This window comes from Sebastes fasciatus, chromosome 5, assembly GCF_043250625.1.
Source record: "Sebastes fasciatus isolate fSebFas1 chromosome 5, fSebFas1.pri, whole genome shotgun sequence".
NCBI lineage: Eukaryota > Metazoa > Chordata > Actinopteri > Perciformes > Sebastidae > Sebastes > Sebastes fasciatus.
In genome coordinates this window covers 36,678,586-36,700,989 of record NC_133799.1, presented here as the reverse complement: position 1 = coordinate 36,700,989, position 22,404 = coordinate 36,678,586, and the positions used below count along the sequence as shown (strand labels likewise).

General features: G+C 40.9%; 1 protein-coding gene across 3 annotated transcripts in view; it reads left to right on the top strand.

Annotated features, from left to right (window-relative positions):
* Positions 1–228: 228 nt before the first annotated feature.
* Positions 229–22,404, top strand: part of st3gal3a (ST3 beta-galactoside alpha-2,3-sialyltransferase 3a) — a 53,683-nt gene continuing 31,507 nt past the window's right edge. For 2 of the 3 annotated variants that reach the window (XR_012594088.1, XM_074636943.1), the window contains exons 1-6: positions 289–690; positions 3,422–3,573; positions 9,560–9,602; positions 10,613–10,705; positions 18,418–18,512; positions 20,493–20,556. Coding sequence is in view for 2 of the 3 variants with exons in the window: in XM_074636943.1 (XP_074493044.1) it covers positions 3,459–3,573; positions 9,560–9,602; positions 10,613–10,705; positions 18,418–18,512; positions 20,493–20,556 (410 nt within the window). In the remaining variant the exon portion in view is untranslated. Of the gene's footprint in view, positions 691–3,421; positions 3,574–9,559; positions 9,603–10,612; positions 10,706–18,417; positions 18,513–20,492; positions 20,557–22,404 lie in introns of all 3 variants that reach the window. The other variant, XM_074636944.1, reaches the window with a different exon arrangement.

The following is a 22,404-nucleotide window of genomic DNA, read 5'->3' as shown; positions in this document are numbered from 1 at the left end:
AATAAACCCCTATGCTGTGCTGTGCCATAGAGGGGTGAACATGTATTATAATGAAATGAAGTTATGATATGTGGAAAATAACAGGAATAAAAACGCTTTGAACGACCCTGCCACCGGACCCTGTTCCACCATCCTTCACCGGAAAACACACTTAATGAGTGAAACGAGTGAAACTGTTCAGAAAGTTGACATTGAAGTGTTAATTGTTGGTGTTTGGTTAAATCACTTGAATATATGTTTTCCTCTAAATACTTTAAATCCTGTTCCATCCTACTGAGTGTGCTCATCTCCCGATGAGCTGAGCGGCATTAAATGACCTCCCAGAGTTTGAACTGAAGTTTGGCTTCACGGTGTCTCCGTACAGAGCTGGACCAGACCACCGGACCTGGACCAGAGCTGGACCTATCGGGTATCCCCGCCGAGCAGCCTGTCTGGAGCCGCCCGGAGCCCGGAGCTGGAGCTGGAGCTGGAGCTGGAGCCCTAACGGAGCGGAGCGGAGGGGGAGTCATTAGTCTGCTCCTCAACTCTGTAGATAAAATGCACCGCTAGTTGACTACTGGGATGTTTCCACATATCGCTGATGTTAATGTTAATGTAGACCGGTGTATATCGGTAGCTCGGTGTTCAGCGGCGGCGGCAGGAAGCACCGACGGATCTGAGGTCAACTTGAGAACTAACGGTCTCCGTCCGGTAAGAGCCTGTCTGTGAATGTCTGTTTGCTAGCGGAGCCAGCTGCTCAGGCTTTATGGGCTACTTGTTATAACCTTATATTAATCACATGTTTCCTCACATCCTTTTTGTCATATTCATGTCGTCATATTCATGCATTCATATGCATGTTGTCATGCGTTATTCATCCACCACCAGCACCAGCAGCAGCCTGCCGGGTAGCGGTGCTTCTTCTTACTGTAGTGGAGCTAACATGCTACCATCACTAGATCACAGTAGATGAGCCTGTTAGCTGCTAGCTGCAGTAACTCTGCTTCATTCTGCTGCTACCGTCCTGATTCTTCACTGTGTCTCTAACGGTACATTCATGTGTCTCTAACGGTACATTCACTGTGTCTCTAACGGTACATTCATGTGTCTCTAACGGTACATTCGCTGTGTCTCTAACGGTACATTCACTGTGTCTCTAACGGTACATTCACTGTGTCTCTAACGGTACATTCACTGTGTCTCTAACGCAGAAACCCGTCACTAACAATCCTCCATCTATAGTCCAGTGTAATTAAATGAACTAACCTACCGTCAGTGGTTAAACTCGTTCCTCCTACAGACTCACAGACTCACCACTCCTGTTCACACTTTATCATTGTCTATATGTGGCAGTATTAAGAATCACAACAGACACACTCTATACTACACTATACTATACTATACTTTACTATACCAGCCTGCCATGAGAACATCTCCTCACATGGAACCAAACTGGCCTCCAAACATGTTGTGTCTCCGTTTTTTTTACTGTCAATCTCAATGAGAAAGAAACTGGAAACATCCATCTGATGCGGTTCTAATGAGGTGTGACCAGTGTGTGTGTGTGTGTGTGTGTGTGTGTGTGTGTTGTGTTCAAAGACAGTACTCTAACCCCCCCTCACCTATACTGCTTCTCAAATTACTATTCTAACGTTACATGTTGCGTCTGCAGTAGAATATTTAGAATAAAGTTGTCATTGCACACAGTACAAGTGGACGGCAAAAGATGGCTGCTAATAAATCACTTTCTATTGTATAGATTTATATGTTTCCTGATTGTGTTTTAGTTCAGAGGGACTACAGGATGTCTGGATAGTAAGAAACTGGGAATTCAGTCAGGGAAGTAATAAATAACATATTCACAATTCTACCTCCACTATAACTGAACTGCCACAGAGTAGACGAGCTCCAGGGTTAAAGGACTTTACACATAGTTTGACATCTTTAGCCCTTTTACTTTTACAATTCATCTATAGCCCTTATCAAAGTGGGGTCCGTGGCTCTGCCAGGGGGTCCACCAAATCATTTGCTATAAATTATACCAACAGATGGGGAACATTTGCACCAATAAAACAAGCAGATTGTGTCCATTACTCCCGCCCACGTTAGCTTTGGGCCAATAGAAACTCTGATATGACTGTGACACATCACGTCAATCTGTCATGAATCAGTCACTTCACTCAGGAAGCAACCAACTGTTCATGCTGCTGCTTAGCTTAGCTTATTAGAGACGCTAAACCCAAACTAGCTACAATGAGAAAATATGAAGACAGTTGTATTGAGTTTGGTTTTTATTACCTCAATTATTTCCCCAATTTGGGACCAATAATCTATCTATCTATCTATCCATCCGTCTGTCTGTCTGTCTGTCTGTCTGTCTGTCTATCTATCTATCTATCTATCTGTCTGTCTGTCTGTCTGTCTATCTATCTGTCTGTCTGTCTGTCTGTCTGTCTGTCTATCTATCTATGTATCTGTCTGTCTGTCTGTCTGTCTGTCTGTCTGTCTGTCTGTCTGTCTGTCTGTCTGTCTGTCTGTCTGTCTGTCTGTTTGTCTATCTTTTATTGAGAACATTGACGGGAGACTAAAATGTGTCAGGGGCCTTCAGTTGCCTTCAGGGGCCTTCAGTTGCCTTCAGTTGCCTTCAGTTGCCTTCAGTTGCCTTCAGGGGCCTTCAGTTGCCTTCAGGGGCCTTCAGTTGCCTTCAGGGGCCTTCAGGTGCTAGGGAACGAAGCCATGAAGTGGTGTTAACATGATTCAAATTGAAATGTGTTTCTGTTTATCACTATCAAACAGGTCTGAAGTATTTAGGTTGAAAAGTTTTAGAACACAAATAGTTCCAATGGCATCTAATGGTACAAATGGTAGTAAGCATTATGCTTAATCTGTGTTAGGATTATGAGGGGGTCCATGACAAATGTTCTCCCATGTACGGGGGTCCCTGGCCCCAAAAAGGTTTGAGAACCCCTCCTTTACAGCACAGATCACCTTGCAAACCATGCTGCTGTGTTTTGGTCAGTGCAAAGGCCAAAGATATTCACCAAGAGAAGTAGTAAATACTCACATTGGGAAAAAAACAAACACACAAAACCAAGGAACCGGTGGGAAAATACAGTACATCAACATTTTTGAAACCGTATAGCAATGCTTTGGAAATTAGTCACCATAAGTAAAGTGGACATGATCTGTAGGTAATGAGCTGAAACATTTAAAAACTCTGGAATGGTCCTTTTAACATGGAACACTGTGAAGACAAAGCCTCCAGCCCAGCACCCAGGGTGAATCGCTACAAATAAAGTCTCTTCCTCAGGAATACAGTCGATGAAATGGATACTTCTGCTGACTGGTGCAGAGTCTCAGGCACTCAGCGTCTGTGGGGGATTGTATTAAGTAATGACAAGCCGTGTATGAGTAATAACCAGTTAATTTCCTCTTCAAACAGGCACCGGTGTGGGATGTGCCATGCATGCTAGCTGGAGATGAGAATGAAACCCGGTCGCAACTCCCTCCTGGGCCTGTGCTCCATGTTGGCCCTGGGGTTCCTCTACTACTCGTCAGGGAGGATCAGCTTACGAGGCTGGGGCCACAATTCATGTGAGTCTTCCTCTGATAAGTGGCCATAATGTCATAAACAGTACGACCTTTAGTCATTTATTTCAGTGACCAGGGGCAATGTATCTCGTCTACACAAGTTACTGACACTAACATGAAAGTCACATGGTTACAATAGAGCAGAGTACATTACCTATTTAGAGCAAAGATCAACTGACAAAGGAAGTATAGCACAAAACTAAATACCACAGTAGGGCTGGGCTATATCACTTCAAATGAATATCACGATTATTGTCACATTTACCTCATTAACGATTAAAGGGGCTAGATGCAAGAATCAGAAACTGCTTGCCGCTAGGTCAACGACAGTCAGCGTCCTGTTGCTTGCACGTTTGCGAGCGAGCATCGGCGAAGCAAAACACACAAGACTGAACGTGATTGACATCATGGCATCATGTTGATTAACTTTAGCAGCATTAGCCAGCTAAAACCAAAATATCACAATATATTTCACATGCTTGGCAGTAATTAGCTAGCTAGCTTACCTGTCCAATGGGAATTTTGCCAGCTCGGGGTCCGTTTTGATACCAAACAAGCCAAAACCAAACAAAGCTCCCTCCATGAACTGAAGGCCCGGCCGATGTTGATCCTGGTTTTCCCCCCAACGTCGGTCACATTCCTGTTTTGCCAGATGAGTTTCACCAGATTTTGTGGGACTAATAAAGGAATATCTTATCTTATCTTATCTTATAACTTTGGTTTTTTTGTGCTTCGGTGGAGTAGGGATGTCACGATACCAGAAATCTAGTAGTCGATACCCAGTGAATTTCCACGATTCTCGATACCAAATTCGATACCATGGTAAAAAAACAAAACAATAAGTCCCATGTAATGTGTACGTGTGTCTATATAGATCCTCGGATTGCAGTAGTTTAAATGCACTGACATGGTGACATTTCACTGGGTAAAGGCTACCAGAGGTGGGACCAAGTCATTGTTTTGCAAGTCACAAGTAAGTCTCAAGTCTGTGACTCGAGTCCCAACTCAGGTCTCGAGTCCTAAACAAGCCATATGAGCTCTTCATCAAATGTAACGTCATTTGAACAAAATGGTGCTCAGTAACATGACGTTAGTTCTTCATGGTTTTCTCCTGAAACTTGATTGGATGTTGTTGGATTGGTTCAAACTAAGTGGATTCGGGGAGTTAAGTGTAAGATAATCAAATGTCTCAATAACATTCACCAGAAATAAAGAGTCCAGAGTTCAATAAAAAAAACTAAAACATTACTTTTCAGAGATTTAGCAATAAGCAACAAAAGATAGAAATTCAGTTTGTTCAGTTCAGTTTTTTCCCCCACGAGTGAATCCCCTTCTCGAACATAAAGGATCTCTGCATCTCTGGATCTCGCTGCTGCATGGCGATGTTGTGTGTGAGAGCAGAGGACAGAAGCAGCAGCATTTAGCGCTTGGCTGGTGTTAATTTGGGACCCTGCAGGCATCGTATGGTACCGTCGGTACTGTAGAAAACGAGTACCGTCACGTTTTTTTGAATTTCGGCATCGACTTGGTACCTCAGTATCGGTTCTCGTGACATCCCTACTCTGAAGTTTGTTTTGGAGTCTGAGTTGTGGTAGAGACTGGTCGTTTGATGGTGTTAGCGGACTCCATGTCCAACAGAATGGTACCTATTGTTGCACACCGTTAGCCCTGTAGCGGAGCACTTGCATTTTAGGTTAGGTTATAACCTGCTCACACACTGGCAATAAAAAAAACATTTAAACCCGTTTATAAGTTTAAAAACTTACATACAGTGTTTTTAATAAATTATATCTTATAAAATACAAGATTCTGAATAATAAACAAAAAATCATAGATTATGACTGAGTAATATTTAGTAGTTAAGAACACTTCACATCTGTTGCGACTATCAAAATAATACATAATATAAATAGTCGTGAATAACACGTATGGCTATTGTTATTTCATTCCATCAGCAGTATGTTCCAAGTGCTGCGTCAGAAACCACCTGCCTCATCCTCCTCTGCAGCATCGGGGCTGAAGTTGTAGCTAACTACACGGTTAACCCTCATCACTACACCCAGCTGCTGCTAGTCTAAACTCTGGACTCTGCTTGCTTCATGAGAAGCTGTAGTATTTATATTCTGAGAACCTGTAGCTCATACTCGGCTTGGGTGATATGACGAGATTACTGTTCAACACGATATTGGTTGGCGATGATAATGGTCCTCACGTGTCCGTGATTACAGAACGATATTCAATTATGCATGCCTGTTATGAATTTTGCGCAATATTCAGTCTCTAGCTTTCTCTCTAGCTTCCTCTATGCCTCACTGCATTGTTGAAGCGTATCAAAAAAAAAGGGAGCAACATGCCAGTGTACGTCTGGTCTCTGACGCTGTACGTAATTACCCATGTAGCCTTAACTCCAGCAGGAAAGATGTCTGCTCTACCTATATCTTACTGCCTATACATTATGGTCACTTATGTGTATTGCAACATATGCATCTCCAGTCAATAGATATTTATATCCATGTGCGTCTCTCTCTTCAGCTTAATAATATCATAGACCAGGGGTGTCAAACATACGGCCCGTGGGCCAGAACCGGCCCACCAAAGGGTCCAATCAGGCCCACTGGATGACTTTGCAAAGTGTAAAAATTGCAGAGAAGTCATTAATTACAATTTTCTAATAACATGCACTGCTTTTCCTATTTGGGGGTCACGCTGTCCTGATAGCGCCCAAGCTACGTGACACAACACTGTCAAGCTACTGTTCATGCAGGAGCCGCCAGTGGAAAATATCTTTGTCAAAAAAGGAAAGAAATGGACACAGATTGTCAGATTTTCCAAGAAATTGGACCAGATCCTGTGTCTTTACAGAGGTCAATGGGAAGCCAGTGTGCTTGGTGTGTTCACAGCACCTTTCAGTGCTCAAGTTCTATAATATTTGGGGTCACTATCAGACTCATGGCAGATAATACAAGAACTTAGCAGGAAAACTGAAAAGATAAAAGGTCAGCGAGACATCTCATCATCTCTTTTGTAAATGGATTATTCATTAATTGTGAACATTTTCAGAATGTACCTCTTTTCACTAACAGGAAGGGAACATTTGGAAGTGTTGTTATTTATAGGTTACTATGCAATGGTTTTACTGGTCCGGCCCACTTGAGATCAAATTGGACTGTACGTTGCCCCTGAACTAAAATGAGTTTGACACCCCCGTCGTAGACCGTTGTTTTTCTTAAAGCAATATCATCAGTAGGGGAAGTATATCGCCCAACCCTACCCAACCCTACCCAACCCTACCCAACCCTACCCAACCCTACCCAACCCTACCCAAACCTACCCAACCCTAGCTCATACTGAACATTCACCGTTATATCCACAGTTTACTGCTAGTCTAGTCGATTCATCTTTTGGATCATTTGTCAAGGAAAAGTGTTAGTTCTTCAAATGTGAGGATTTGCTGCTTTTCTGTTTTTTTAATCATCAATTATTGATTGTATAATCTGAATCACTTTGGGTTTTGTACTGTTGGTCAGGCAAAACTACATCAAATGTATATGAAGACGTCACCTCGGGATCTGAGAGGTTTCCATTGGCATTTTTCACATTTGCCACAAAATGAATCACAAAATGAATCAATAGACTAACATACATACATATGTATATTTATTATACATTTGTATTGTATGTTCAAATGCTGAAAAAGCAATAAAAGAAAAGTTTAGTCACACAAAAAAATGAATATCTAATGAAACTAATTGTTGGTTGCAGGCCTGTTTGTGTTGATGTCAGGATGTCAACATGATGTAACTTTTTGCCAGATGGGGGAGCCAGTCTATTTACTGAGAGACAGGATGTTTCATTAGTGGTTTTATTGAGCCCAGACTTTACTCTATGCCGCCTCTTCACTGCTTCACAGAAGAAAAGCATTGGACATCCATCCTACACACTAAAACCCAACAAGATTCAATAGAGACAACTGATTCTGACTTTTTTATTTTTGTTGTTCCTCTACAAGTGAACATCTTTTTCTTTTCAGTCTGTTAGCTGCAACTCAAGTTCTCTGAGAATGAGTAGTTGACAAATGTGCAGTAAAAAAAGCTTTGTTTGTAAAACACCATTTTAAAAGAAAAAAAATACACATATGTACAGTATAATACAATATTTGAGAAAATATAAGGTTTCACTAACATTTTTATTGAACTGTCTAATAAATATGTCATATGGTGAGACATTAAACAATTAAAAAAAATATATATAATCTGAAAATAGCATGAGACAGATGTATCTTCATTGTGAGGCACTTATTTTCATACAGTGGTATTTATTTAATATGAAATTATGAATAACACTGTTTTTCCCCATGAATTGGACTTGGATATGGAATTAATCAAAAATTGCGTGTCAAACTTTGCTTCATCGTCATCCTTTCAAAACTGCTGAACTGTTGGTTATTTTTCTGTGTATGTGTGTCACACCATTATAGGACATTATGTCACATTAAAGGACAGAAATGTTAGTTATTGCTTTAAAGAGAAAGGGATTAAGACTTTGTAATTCACTTTACAGATCTTAAAGAAGAAACAAAGTTTTATTTTGACACAAACAATATCAATATCAAACAATATGAACTGTTTAGATTTTGGAGGTCAAAGGTCAAGGTCACTGTGACCTTAACGTCTGTCCTTTTCTTGTGAACGCGATATAGCAGGAATGCTTCGAGGGAATTTCGTCAAATTTGGCACAAACATCCACTTGGATACAAGGATGAGCTGATAAGATTTTGTTGGTCAAAAGCCTCGGGCCTCGTTGCATCAACTGGACTGACCGGATGCTCGTGAAACATTATCCACACACGAGGTTGATTCCAGAGCCGACACTGATTGTTTTTTAACTAGGACTGTCAATTGATTAAAATATTTAAAAACACAATCACAACCAACAACTTAATTTTGGACAACATTGCGATTAATTGCATGATTGTCCAAAGTTAATCGTGATTAATCACAAATTAATTGCACATTTTTTATCTGTTCAAAATGTACCTTAAAGGGAGATTTTTCAAGTATTTAGTACTCTTATCAACATGGGAGTGGACAAATATGCTGCTTTATGCAAATGTATGTATATATTTATTATTGTAAATCAATCATCAACACAAAACAATGACAGATATTGTCCAGAAACCCTCACAGGTACTGCATTTAGCATAAAACAATATGCTCAGATCATAACATGGCAAACTGCAGCCCAACAGGCAACAACAGCTGTCAGTGTGTCAGTGTGCTGACTTGACTATGACTTGCCCCAAACTGCATGTGATTATCATAAAGTGGGCATGTCTGTAAAGGGGAGACTCGTGGGTACCCATAGAACCCATTAACATTCACATATCTAGAGGTCAGAGGTCAAGGGACACCTTTGAAAATGGACATGCCTGTTTTTCCTCACCAAAATTTAGGGTTTTGGTTTATATATATTAAGTTTGTATTTAACCTCCTTCTCAACAACATGGTTGGTATCAATGGATTCATCAGGTTTTCTAGTTTCATATGATACCAGTATCTTCACTATAGCTTTAAAACTGAACCTGACCTAAAAATCACAAATTGCGGTTTGGTTTGGTTTGGTTGGTTGATTAAAGAAATGAGTGGCGTTAAAACAAATTTGAGTTAACGCGTTATGATCGCATTAACTTTTACAGCCCTATGTTTTTTGCATGGCAACTACAGTATGCTTAAGGTATGGTTGGGGATGGCCTCCACCCACACCGTCACACTCACATTTTAACAGCACACTACCTGCCTGCATTGGCACTGAACATTGGCATGTAGAATCTTCCAATATGAACAGAATTACCTATGGAGACTGGACTGAGAAACCTCTTTAACTTCTCTGTAATAAAATGACTTCAATGTCATACAAATAACTCTGGTATTCTAAATGTTAAGGCATATCATTTATTGTCATCATATTAACCTCATTTTTCTTTGTCTAGTGTATGACAAACAAGGGTTCCTTGTGAAGCTGGATGGCAGTCTGTGAGTATACATTTTACTATTTATAGTTTCACTTCCCACTCAGTGTCTAGAAACTCATCTGTTGGGTGCCTTGGGGGCTTGTTTTCAGGCACCGTATCAATGATGGCATAAGCAGCACTAATGAATTGTCCCTACTAGGGATGTCACAATACCAGAAATCTAGTAGTCGATACCAATACCAGTGAATTTCCACTATTCTCGATACCACAGTAAAAAAAACAAAAAAAACAATAAATCCCATGTAATGTGTACATGTGTCTATATTTATCCTCAGACCGCAGTAGTTTAAATTCACTGACATGGTGACATTTCACTGGGTAAAGGCTACCAGAGGTGGGACCAAGTCCTTGTTTTGCAAGTCACAAGTAAGTCTCAAGTCTGTGACTCAAGTCCCAACTCAGGTCTCGAGTCCTAAACAAGCCATCTGTGCTCTTCATCAAATGTAACGTCACTCTAACAGCAGAGTAACTGGATCCAACTGGAGCTCAGTAACATGACGTTAGTTCTTCATGGTTTTCTCCTGAAACTTGATTGGATGCTGTTGGATTGGTTCAAACTAAGTGGATCTGGGGAGTTAAGTGTAAGATAATCAAATGCAAGTCTCAATAACATTCACCAGAAATAAAGAGTCCACAGTCCAATAAAAAAACAAACACCACTTTTCAGAGATTTAGCAATAAGCAACAAAAGACAGAAATTCAGTTTGTTCAGATCAGTTCAGTTTTTTCCTCCACGAGTGAATCCTCTTCACAGAAGCAGCCGCATTTGGCGCTTTGCGGGTGTTAATTTCTGACCCTGCAGGCATCGTACGGTCCCGTCTGTACTGTAGAAAACGAGTACCGTCACGTTTTTAGAATTTTGGCATCGACTTGGTACCGAAGTATCGGTTCTCGTGGCATCCCTACCCCCTTTTGTTATTCACAGTATTTGTGTAACATATACTGTATACTGTATATAATTTGTGTGTGGATATTTAACCATTGCTTGACTTCATTCCTCCATGTCTACAGGCCGTTGGAGCTGATGTACAAGTACGGCAATCTCAGCGAAGGAGCCTGTAAGCCTGGTTTTGCAGCTGCCAAGATGACAGCCATATATCCAAAGTAAGAACATGTGCACACTATGAAAGTGAGCTTTTAGCATTTTAGACATCAAACATAAATGTCAGATGCTTTGTGATCAGGCGGCAACCTCCGGTTCTGAAAAGTGAAGCCAATGCCGAAGTGCCTTAATCTTGCATTCTTTCTAACAGCCAGCAGGGGCCGACTCTTCTGGTTGCTAAAGAAGTCTGATTGTATAGAAGTCTATGAGAAAATGAGCCTACTTCTCTCTTGATTTATTACCTCAGTAAACATTGTAAACATGAGTTTATGGTCTCAATCACTAGTTTCAAGTCTTCTTCAATACAGCATGATGTTCATTTAGTAAATTATGGTCCCATTTAGAGTCAGATAGACCATAAAGCAGGGGATGCTTTAGGGCGGGGCTACCTTGTGATTGACAGATCTCTACCACGGTGTTGTCCGGTCTGGGAGTTGCCTGTGTTTTCGTCTTAGAACTTTAACCCTTTCACAGTGTTTTTTCAGTTCTTGATAGTCAATTATAAAATTTTGGTTGCTTAAAAATGCCTTATTCAGCATTCATCCCAATACATCAGACCTCTCTGTGTTGTATACATCACATTCCCTCTACATTCTTTTTTGTGAACTCCCAACCTTAAAGTTCAAACTGTGCCTATGGTCAGGATATAGTGACAGTTTCAGCAAATAATACAACATTTATTTTTATTAAAATTACCAACTGTAGCTTTAATATATTAATTAAGGCTGTCAATCGATTAAAATATTTAATTGTGATTAATCGCATGATTGTCCATAGTTAATCAACACAAAAGATTTAAAAATCAATCAAATCATAACATGGCAAACTGCAGCCCAACAGGCAACAACAGCTGTCTGTAAAGGGGAGACTCGTGGGTACCCATAGAACCCATTTACATTCACATATCTTGAGGTCAGAGGTCAAAGGACCCCTTAGAAAATGGCCATGCCAGTTTTTCCTCGCCAAAATTTAGCGCAAGGTTGCAGCATTATTTAGCCTCTTTTGCGACAAGTTAGTATGACATGGTTGGTACCGATGGATTCATCAGGTTTTCTAGATTTATGTGATGCCGGTATCTTCACTCTAGCTTTAAAACTGAGCTCGCTACAACCTTAAAATCACAAGTCGCGTTAATGCGTTAAAGAAACTATTGTCATGAAAACAAATTTGCGTGTTAACATTGACGGCCCTAATAGTAATCTTCCTCTATTTTTTCTTTTCTTTAGGAATGCTTACTGTTATAACTCACTTTTTGATGTTGAACATTAACATAACGTTATATGTTTAATATAACCATCGTAATAAATCTATAGTTATAAAGGGCTCTTTCAGTTGGCAGTTGCCTTCCTTGCCTAATGCTGTGCTTGTGGTGCTCTGGAGAAACCACCTCATTCACCTACTGTATGCCTAAAAACGGGCCTAAATCAAGTATTCTCAGTCAAACAGTCGTGTTTTATAGAAAGCTCTCTGAGCTCAGAGTGGTACGGTAGAGGAAAGATCCCATTTCTGCCTCTGCATTATTAAAGAACGAAGAAGTCCCCACACCGTGAAAGCCCTTCACCTGCTTAAGTTTCCAGCACTATGTATGAGAGGAGTCAGAAGACGCAGTGGTCTGAATGGGCCGGTGAGTTGTGCAGATCTATTTTTGTCCCCTTCTGCTCTGCTGTTGTCCCAGTGCGTGAGAAAACCTCAGGCCAGTTCACTTACCCACTTACTCTCCGAGCACCGAGACACGCAACCCTGGAACCCACCAGGGCCTTTGGACAGCAGCGTTAATGAAGTGTGCTCACAGAGTCCACATTGTGACATGTTAAGATAACACAGGAGGATTTTCCTCAGGAGAAAGGAGTGGTGAAATGCCCAGAGCATCCTTGACCCATTTATTCTGCTGTCTTTGCTGAGCTGGTTCCTTTGCTGCAGCTGACAGAAAACAATCGAATACAGAAATGTGCTGCCAGTAGCACACATGACAACGCTAACCTTTCCAGGGGACACTAAAAGGTGACGGCTGCAATGAACCTATAAATTAACTGCTGCCTGTTCCAAAAGTTTTGACATTTTAGCCAAAAACGTTTCTTTCCGGAGCAGACCTCGAAAACTATTTAACTTAGGAACTTCAAATGTGGTCTGATGGTTGACAGTGTGGTCTAGTTGTGTCTTTTGGGGGTTAGAAGTTCAGGGTGCCCAAAATTTTTCCAAAAGGGCAAAACCTTTGGCCCTACTTTAATAGGGGTCAAGCAGTGAGCGGGGGTATGTGAGCCATGCTCACTTTTGCCTTGTTTTGACTTGTTTTAAACCATTAATTAAACAATTTGCAATTTATTTTTGTCTTTGAACGTTACTTGGTGACAATACTGAAAGTAACTTTACCCAGCTAACATAAAAAACAAAAGGCTAACGTTAGGTTAACAGCAGATATCTGCAACAATACCTGAATCTCGCGATCACGATGTTAAAAATAAACCCCAAAAAGTAACAACATTTTAGATCATTTTCCAACAAAACTGGCGGAGAGCCTACTTCAGTAAATCAGGGATGCTAACTTTTCAAAATTTAGTTTGGAGAGAGATAATAAAATGACAGCTGATGTGACGTGGTTATAGTCAGCATCAACCTGAACAGGATTAGACTGAAAATGTCCACAACCCTTTGAGGGAAAAGATTTTATGAGACTTTAAACATGAGGACGTTTTCTATGTGTGTTTCTATGTATTTTGAGGTGATTTTGTTCACATTTGACATGGTCATAGTCAGGGTCATTCTGAAGAGGACGCCGTTTTTTTTTTTACAACAGTTCAAATGTGATGAAATCATGGCTGTTATAATGTCATTTGAACTAACTTTCCCTTTCATTTACTCAAAAACTGTACAGTTAAATGTCTTGTAATTTTACAGAGTCATTTTGAACATGACTCTTTTGAAAATGTCAGCAAACCTCTGAAGGAAAACATTTATTCATTTAATATAGTTGGGTTTAAAAATAAGGGCGTTTTTAATATGCTAATGTACAGTAGGGGTGGAACGGTTCACAAAATTCACGGTTGGGTTCATATCACGGTTTTCGGTTCCGTTCGGTTCATTTACAGTATGTTACAGCGAGGAGGTCATGTTCTGATTTCAACATGCTTTTCATTTATTTGGCAAAATTAAGTTAACAAATATTTGACTTAACAAAAGTATGGCTTCCATAAGGAACATAAACTCTTCTTCATTGTCAAATCTTAACTGAAAGAATAGGTCTTCTACCGTCATTAGTGCAAACAGAACATGCAGCTTTGTTATTTTCCTATAAATATGATGTAATTATAGACTAAGGCCATCAACATAAATTGAAACATAAGCTCAACCAAAAAAAAAAAAAAGAACATTATAACATACAGTATGTCTCAACTCCCTGATTATCAGCTCTTAATTGAAAGATTAGTTTTTCCACTCATAAAGTGCAGTATTTGGAGGAATACGGTTGGATTTCTGTGCCACTGTGGTATTTAAAAAGAATGAATGAATAAATATAAAACATATTACAGGGATTGTGCTGCTGGAATTACTGTGTTGCTTAAGTGTCGGCGAGAGGGAATATTATAGCGCGGCTCAGTTAACGTTACGTTAATCATATGCTGAAATCCAGCGTCCTCCGAGACTGCATCAGGCTGCATATCTTTCACTATAAACATCCCAGATGCTGTAGTTGTGTCTTTACCCTGTCTGAGTCTGAGTCTGAGTCTGAGCCTGAGTCTGAGTCTGAGTCTGAGTCTGAGTCTGAGTCTGAGTCTGAGTCTGAGTCTGAGTCTGCATGTAGAGGCTGTTTAAATGCTGCGTGGAGAAGGAGTTGCTCTTTCCTACCTGAAGTGTTGCATCAACCACACGTGTTGCACAGTGCTCACACAGTCGCCGTTTTATCCACCACTTTTTTTCCGTCATTTTCAGGTAACACTAAACCTGTAATGCTCCATACAGCAGAGCCAAACGATGCTGGTGGATCCTCTAACTGGACTTTATCGTGTCCACTCGCCATTTCCTAAACTGACTGACCGCCGCACTTCATCCATGAAGGGGTTGGGTCACGCTTCATCAACACCTGTGCAGTAAAATCTGGTCTGCAGTCGCCGAAATTGAGCCAATAGCAACGCACGACCGCAGCTTCAGTTACCCTGCGCATGTGTTAAACCCCGTACCTCAAGACCCATGTCCGCCCGTGTCCCAGCCTCCTTCCATAGGCCATGATTTGTAGTGTGACAATAAACGGGAGCCAAACTATACATGAAAAAAATACACAATCGGCCTCATAACTTCTTTCAAATGAGCCGAACGATCCATACACGTCCTGAACCGAGACTAGAGAACCCAACGGTTCAGATTTTTTCCCTGAACCGTTCCATCCCTTATGTACAGTGAAACTACTTCAAATTGTATATGGTCATAGTCATATCATTTTAGCAGAAATCCATTGCACTTGTTAACCTATTATGTTAACTGTTGTTGTCGGGTTTTTTTTAAATTGGGGCTTCTTTGCTGACAGTTTTAAATGGTTTATATTATATAAAATGGGGCCTGATACTTCTGGCCAATCAGCTGGCCAGTCTGGGCCTGAACACGAAAGAGAGATGTGATGCCCTGGTTCCTTCAGTATTGATAGAAGAACCATCTCTAAAAAAGTGTTTTTAACTAATTTAGTACTTGTCCCCAAAAATATGCTGCTATAGGCTGCAATTGTTTTGATACAAGGAAGTGCTGAAGCATATCCATTAGCACCAAAAGTAGCACAGCTTAATAAGCAGCCCCAGTATTGAGTGGAGCGAGGTCTCAGCTTGTATTCTGCACTGGCAGTGACATTAGGCTGCACAACCTGTGGAAAGCGATTAAGTGGTTTCGGATTACAGAAAATATTTTCATTCACACAAAACCTGAAATTCAACAAAACTTCTATGCAACTTGAATTTTCAAAATACATCTGTTCAATATCAACTCTCATTGTAGTTATGTATTTTGCTGATTTTTAAGTAAGTTTATTGTTTCCATTCTTTTGTAACTTACACTTCGCACCGTAAGCAGCTGCAAATTGCAGGGCCAGATTTTGCCGTGTCGTGTCGTGTCGAGTCGTTTTTGTGTCGCGTCGAGTCGTGTCGCGTCGTGTTGAGTCGTGTTGAGTCGTGTAGGTGTCGTGTCGAGTCGTGTCGTTTTTGTGTCGTGTCGTATCTTGTCATTTCTTGTCTTGTCTTGTCTTGTCTTGTCTTGTCTTGTCTTGTCTTGTCTTGTCGTGTCGTGTCGTGTCGTGTCGTGTCGTGTCGTATCTTGTCTTGTCTTGTCTTGTTTTGTCTTGTCTTGTCTTGACTTGTCTTGTCTTGTCGTGTCGTGTCGTGTCTTGTCGTGTCTTGTCTTGTCTTGTCTTAGTATGGAGACAGAGAGGCAAGATGCATCATTAGTAGCTGGTTTCTTAACTGTGTTGAAGTGTTTTCAGGTTTCTGTCAGTTATTCTGTAGACATTCCAACACTGACTGATTAGCAGCTGTTTTGTGTTACCAAATCAGCGCTCGTTTGCAGTTCATTATGTGATATTACACATAAAGGAAACAAGCTGCCAAAGCTGCAGGGGTTGACTCGGTTAAAGAAACACTTTTCCTTCTGTTTCAGTTCTTCCACAGCAAAGGTTTATGTACACATTTTGTAGGTTTCATTTTTCAAAATTGGACACAGATTACATTAGCATTTAAAGCAAATATATATATACAGTATATATATATATATTTTGTATAACTATTCAAAGTAAAACAATTAACTGGTTATGATAAGGATTTTTTTCTTGTCTGATTCATTTTTATATTAGGGAAACTTTGAAATGTGTGTAATGTTTCAAAACATAGTGACTGTCCTTGTTCCTGTCAAAAACTCTTCAGCAGTTTACTTTTACAATAAGTGTCCTGATAGACCACGTATTTAGTTGCCCTCCAGTATTCCAGGAAAGTCAGTTTAGCTTCCGTAATCCTTTGGTACGATGGACGAAATGACAAATGAAAGGTTTGTATTTAGTTTATTCATTTAATTTGGTTATGAATGATTTTGTTATTGATTTTATCTCTGACCAAAGGATCTTCTCAAAATACATACACCCGTGCATACATACAGTACATACTGTACATGTCCAGTTGTGCTTAAACAAGAAGCTCAACTGTGAAGGCCTAATCTCCCAAAGTGGAGACAGATGTGAAGATTAAATAGAGCAGAACATCTTTAATGTTGTGAAGCAACAAACTAACAGAATACACTTTAACGGTGTCATTTTTGTTTTACATGCAATGTTGAGCACACCTTCATGAATGAACTGTTGGACTATGTTCATGTAGAGTAAGTTATCATCTATTATATCTTATTATATTGTTTACATGCCTCTTCATACACTTATTATTACTGCTAGTCTATACATACGCATAAAGGATAATGGTTTAAAGTGGAACCCTGTTGTAGATTATAAAGCTACATCACACGTTAATACTGAATACTTGACAACTTTTCAGCACACACACAAAAATGCTTGCTTTTACCACTAGTGTTGGCCATAGACTGTATAAGATGTGGACTGCCGTTTTGAAGCCTCGACTTCGTCATTTTGGCCGTCACCATCTTGTTTTTTTTGCCGTCACCAGCTTGTTTTTTTGCAACTACACGTGACACGAGAGGGTGGAGCTAAGTACAACCGAACACTGAATAAAACGTTTTGAAGCAACCAAAATGTTACAATTAACTTTTATGAAGTGAAAACACTGTGAAAGGGTTAAAGTTGTAAGACGAAAACACGGACAACTCCCAGACCGGACAACGCCGTGGTAGCGACCTGTCAATCACAAGGTAGCCCCGCCCTAAAGCATCCCCTGCTTTAACGTCTATCTGACTCTAAATGGGACCATCATTTACTAAATGAACATCATGCTGTATTGAAGAAGACTTGAAACTTCAGACCATAAACTCATGTTTACAATGTTTACTGAGGAAATAAATCAAGAGAGAAGTAGGGTCATTTTCTCACAGACTTCTATACAATCACACTACTTTTAGCAACCAGAGGAGTCGCCCCCTGCTGGCTGTTAGAAAGAATGCAGGTTTAAGGCACTTCAGCATTGACTTCACTTTTCAGACCCGGAGGCAACCAGCTGGTGTTGGCCACACTTGGCCACACTTGGTCAACACTTAAATGTTTTTGATTTACCGTCCTGCCAAGGACCACCAGAATCCACCATTTGTTTTGGTCTGTGTGACCTCAGTTATAATTTAAGATAAGACACTAAAAGGTAAAACCAAGATGTGATTTAATACACTTTTGCTTACAGTTAGCCACATCGAAAAATGCACAGTTGTTGCTTAACTGGCCCGCTATAAATCTTGATAGGGAGGTGAATGGGCTGTGCTTGTCTGCTTCCCAGTTACCACCTCTGAGGTGCTCTTAAGGAAAGCACCTTGTGGCTGTTCCGTGGTCAGACTGGATAACTGCTCCCAGCCTTCACTGTGTGAAAGTTGCAGCTCTGTCATCTCCCTCACACTTGAGCTTGTTTTGGTGAAGGCTGCGGATTAGCTGGAAACATGATGCTCTAAATCCTCTTAAGCATTCTGCCATTAATCAGTGCATCTCCACACATCAAGGCCATACGGGTCTTGGACAGATATTGCATTGACAAATACCATTTCTTCATTCTTACCTGTTCTAACATGTTTTCTTCAACAGGTTCAACAAACTGGCGCCTATGTTCCTTGACCCAAATTACAAACGATTCTTCAAGATCGGGGATTATTCGCCTCCGTTTGGTGTAAAATCACAAGGTACTGTATGATGACCTATTCTTATCTGTGCAGTTGAAGGTACTACGGATCAACTCAATGTGAGTTGCACTGCATTTCTCACCAGTTAAGACTAGATTTTTTTTAATTGCTAGCTGGGAAAATACCCTAGCACTATCAAGACCTCAGTATGCCTCAAACAGGCTAGTTTGTACAACATGTACAACGTGTGTTACCTGTTGTGAACGGCCTCATTTGAAGGCGGAGTGAAAAGCCTGCTGTCATGCAGTACTATCCCCCCGGCTGCATCCCACCAACGTTCCAATACCTCTCCAACCATTCTGTCTTTTCTGTGTCTTTGTTGTCTTGTTGTCAAGTTGGGATAATGAAGCACCCTTTGAAACTCTTCAAAGCGTTCATGATGTTGCACGCTGTTGTTTACACGAAAAATGAGAGAAGTAGTTGTGTGAATAATAAAAAGTAGAGGTTTGAGAGAGAAGTTGAAACCCTGCCTACTTTCACACCTCAACCTAACAACCTGGGTACTGTGACCTTAACCATATCTCTGTCATTTTACCGTGCAGTTTTTGTCTTGTATAGTTTTCATATTTTTTATTTTTATTTTATTCTTATTTTAGTTTAGTTTTTTATATACCTTTTATTATGTATTCTTTTATTTCTCTATTTATCTGTACTACTGCTGTCTTTTTACTGCTGCAACAACCAAATTTCCCAAATAAAGGTCTATCCTATATATCTCATTCCAGGTTTATCACACACCACACACGGTCCAGCCATGTACGCCGTTCCGACCTGTTGTTGAACTTTGGACAGATCCAGGCTATCTGTATCCCCCTGCTTCCAGTCTTTATGCTAAGCTAGGCTAACTATGTCCTGACTCCAGCTCTGTACTGAACACAAAATCATGAGATTGATATCCATCCTTCATCCAACTCTCAGAAAGAAAGCAAAAAAAGAGTATTATTATTATTATTAGGGCTGTCAAAGTTAACGCGATAATAATGCGTTTAACGCCACCAATTTCTTTAACGCATTAACACAATCAATCTTTTGGAGGTTGTAGCGGGCTCAGATTTAAAGCTTTAGAGTGAAGATACTAGTATCATATGAAACTAATAAACCTCAGGAATCCATCGGTACCAACCATGTCATACTAGCTTGTCAAGAAGGAGGTGAAATAAGGCTCCAAACTTTCGTTAATTTTTGGCGAGGAAAAACTGGCATGTCCATTTTCAAAGGGGTCCCTTGACCTCTGACCTCCAGATATGTGAATGTAAATGGGTTCTATGGGTACCCACGAGTCTCCCCTTTACAGACATGCCCACTTTATGATAATCACATGTAGTTTACTGCTTGTTTTCCTCCGGTGTGTGAAATCCTGCAGATGCCGTTAGGAGCACCGGAGGACACAGAGGCACATTTGTTCCACTTCTACCCACTGCAGCTTTAACTATGAACAATCATGCGATTAATCGCAATTAAATATTTTAATTGATTGACGGCCCTAATTATTATGTATTTTGTTTGGAACAAATAAATCTCAGAGCTGGATAAATGGATTCATGATGTTATGTATCTATTTCATAACCTAATGAGTGAAACCTGACGACAGCAGCGATGCTGTTACAGTCTACCTCTCTCTCGGTTGGCTCTCATCAGGAAGAGAATGTGTTGTTTAAAAATGCTGCTCCATTTCTTCACGCCCCCCCCGACCCACCTCTGTCCAGTATCACACACTATATACATCACTCCCTTGAAGGAGTTAGTGGCCTGTCTATGGACTCCTACCTTGCTCGGCCACCCGTCTTTAATGGTTGTATAACAATGTACCAAGAAGAAGTGTCAGCCCACCCAGCCGCTGGCTCCCAGCCCTGCCTCATTTATCACAGCTAGTCTCGTTGTGCTGGAGGTGAGGGCATCATAGCTGGGTGGAATGTGGAGGCAAGAAATATTTCACTTTCATCTTCATCTTACTTGTCTCTCTCTCTCTCTTACCTGCAGAGAAGATCATAGATATTCTTCTGTCGGCTACTCAGAGCTATGGCCTTGGGGAGGAACTCGACAGGTAAGTTGGTGCTAGTTGTCCCGTCATGCTCTGACCCACACAGTGCATCACAATCACAACATCCACTTCTTCCATTTTCTCTCAACTCTGTATTTAAAGCTACCATTAGGAGCATTTGTAAACTGTCGACAGAGTCAGGTTATAACTTTAGAGAATGCACACACATTGAGATGCAGATCTGCGGGCCATCGTAGGTAAAAATTATAATTACGGAGTCGGGGGAGGGGGGTTATTTTCGGAAAAAAAACTTTGAGATAAAAGTCGTAAAGCCACGAATTACAAGGAAAAAATAGAAAACCCTAATATTATATAGAAAAATAGTAGAGTGCAAAACCGTGGTAATGAAAAATAGTAAGGGTGTTTTATTAAAGGAGAACCACGCCCATTTTCAAAATGTGTTATTCCAACAGTCTAAGACGGTCCAAAAATATCAGTAAACATGAACAACTTTACCAAATCCAAAAGACTAGTGTTAAAACTCAGACTTGTGATGTCATAGGTCTGGAACGGCTCCATAGATAATGAATTGGGGGAAAAATGTTACAGATGACACAGAGAGCACCCAGGGGAATGCTCTGAGCAGCGCCTCGTTCCCACAGGGTTTAACCTCGTGTCCGTAAATCCGTATAGTAAACAGATTACGCCCCAAGTGTTCAACGCGAGGAAACACCACCACAGATATGGGAGAGAAGTTACTTGCTACATATAAATAAAACTGTGTTTTTATATATATGAGTTACCGTCTGTTATTTGCCGTCCAGTCTGACGTTACATTTTTTCAAAGAGAGAAAAGTTTGACAACATTTTTAGCTAACATTGGTAGTATGTAGGGATGTTAATAATGAAACGTTAACCGATGTTAAAGGGACTGTTTGTAAGAATCAGGAATGTCTTGTTAACAGCGACACCTGTGGCCGTTAAGCCAACGAAAGTCAGCGTCGGGCACGCGCTTGTGCTCGCTCTACATAGACATGAACGAGCAACGCTCAAAACAGTGAGGCGACACACGTCAGCTAAAAGCACAATATCACTCTATATTTCAGCTGCTTGGTAGTAATGTTAGCTGACCAGACGAAGGTCTCTCCATGAATCAATGCTGATCCTAGTGTTGGCTTTTCCTGCCTCAGCCTCCCGACCGCGGCCGGAGGGAACAGCGACACCGGAGTTTTGGTCGGAGACGATAGCGTTTCTCTCTGCGGAGCCCCGTCACTTCACAAGACACTGGAAACCTCTGTTGGTCTGGAGGAGCTGCAGCAGTTATTTCTGCACAAACGTCCACTCCATTCACTAGATATTCTCAGAGCTAAACTAACTCTTCTGCAGTGTGGAGTGTGCGCTCATGCACATCTAGAGGTGGAGCGAGCTGAATGAAGGCAGGCAGGCAGAGGAGCAGAGTACAGCAGAGACTCCGGCCCTGGAGACCAAAGCTACGGTCTCCCCCGCGTCCTCTGACCGCGGCCAACACTGTTTAACAGACGGGCTTCACTAGATACAACCAAGAGGTTTTGGTGCTTCACTGTAGTTTGTGTTGGAGTCTTGTCTGAACAGCGTAGCCACATATGCGAGCGCGGCACAGTAACAGTTGGGCACGGCCCCTTAAAAGCGTCAGTGTGTAACTATGGTAACGCAATTTCCTGCACTTCAGCCCTTCTCCTCCTCCAGGAAATCTGTGAAAGCAACAATATATCTGAGTGCAAGCATACGGTTTGAGCAGAAGCAGAATTAATGCAAGCACCAGCAGGGGCTATTTGAGTGTGAGGACAGGGTTTTGAGGGAAATCAATAGGTCATGCTCTCAAATTGAAAGACCCACACTCTTGAATGAAGATGGGAAAAAAGCTCCATAGCA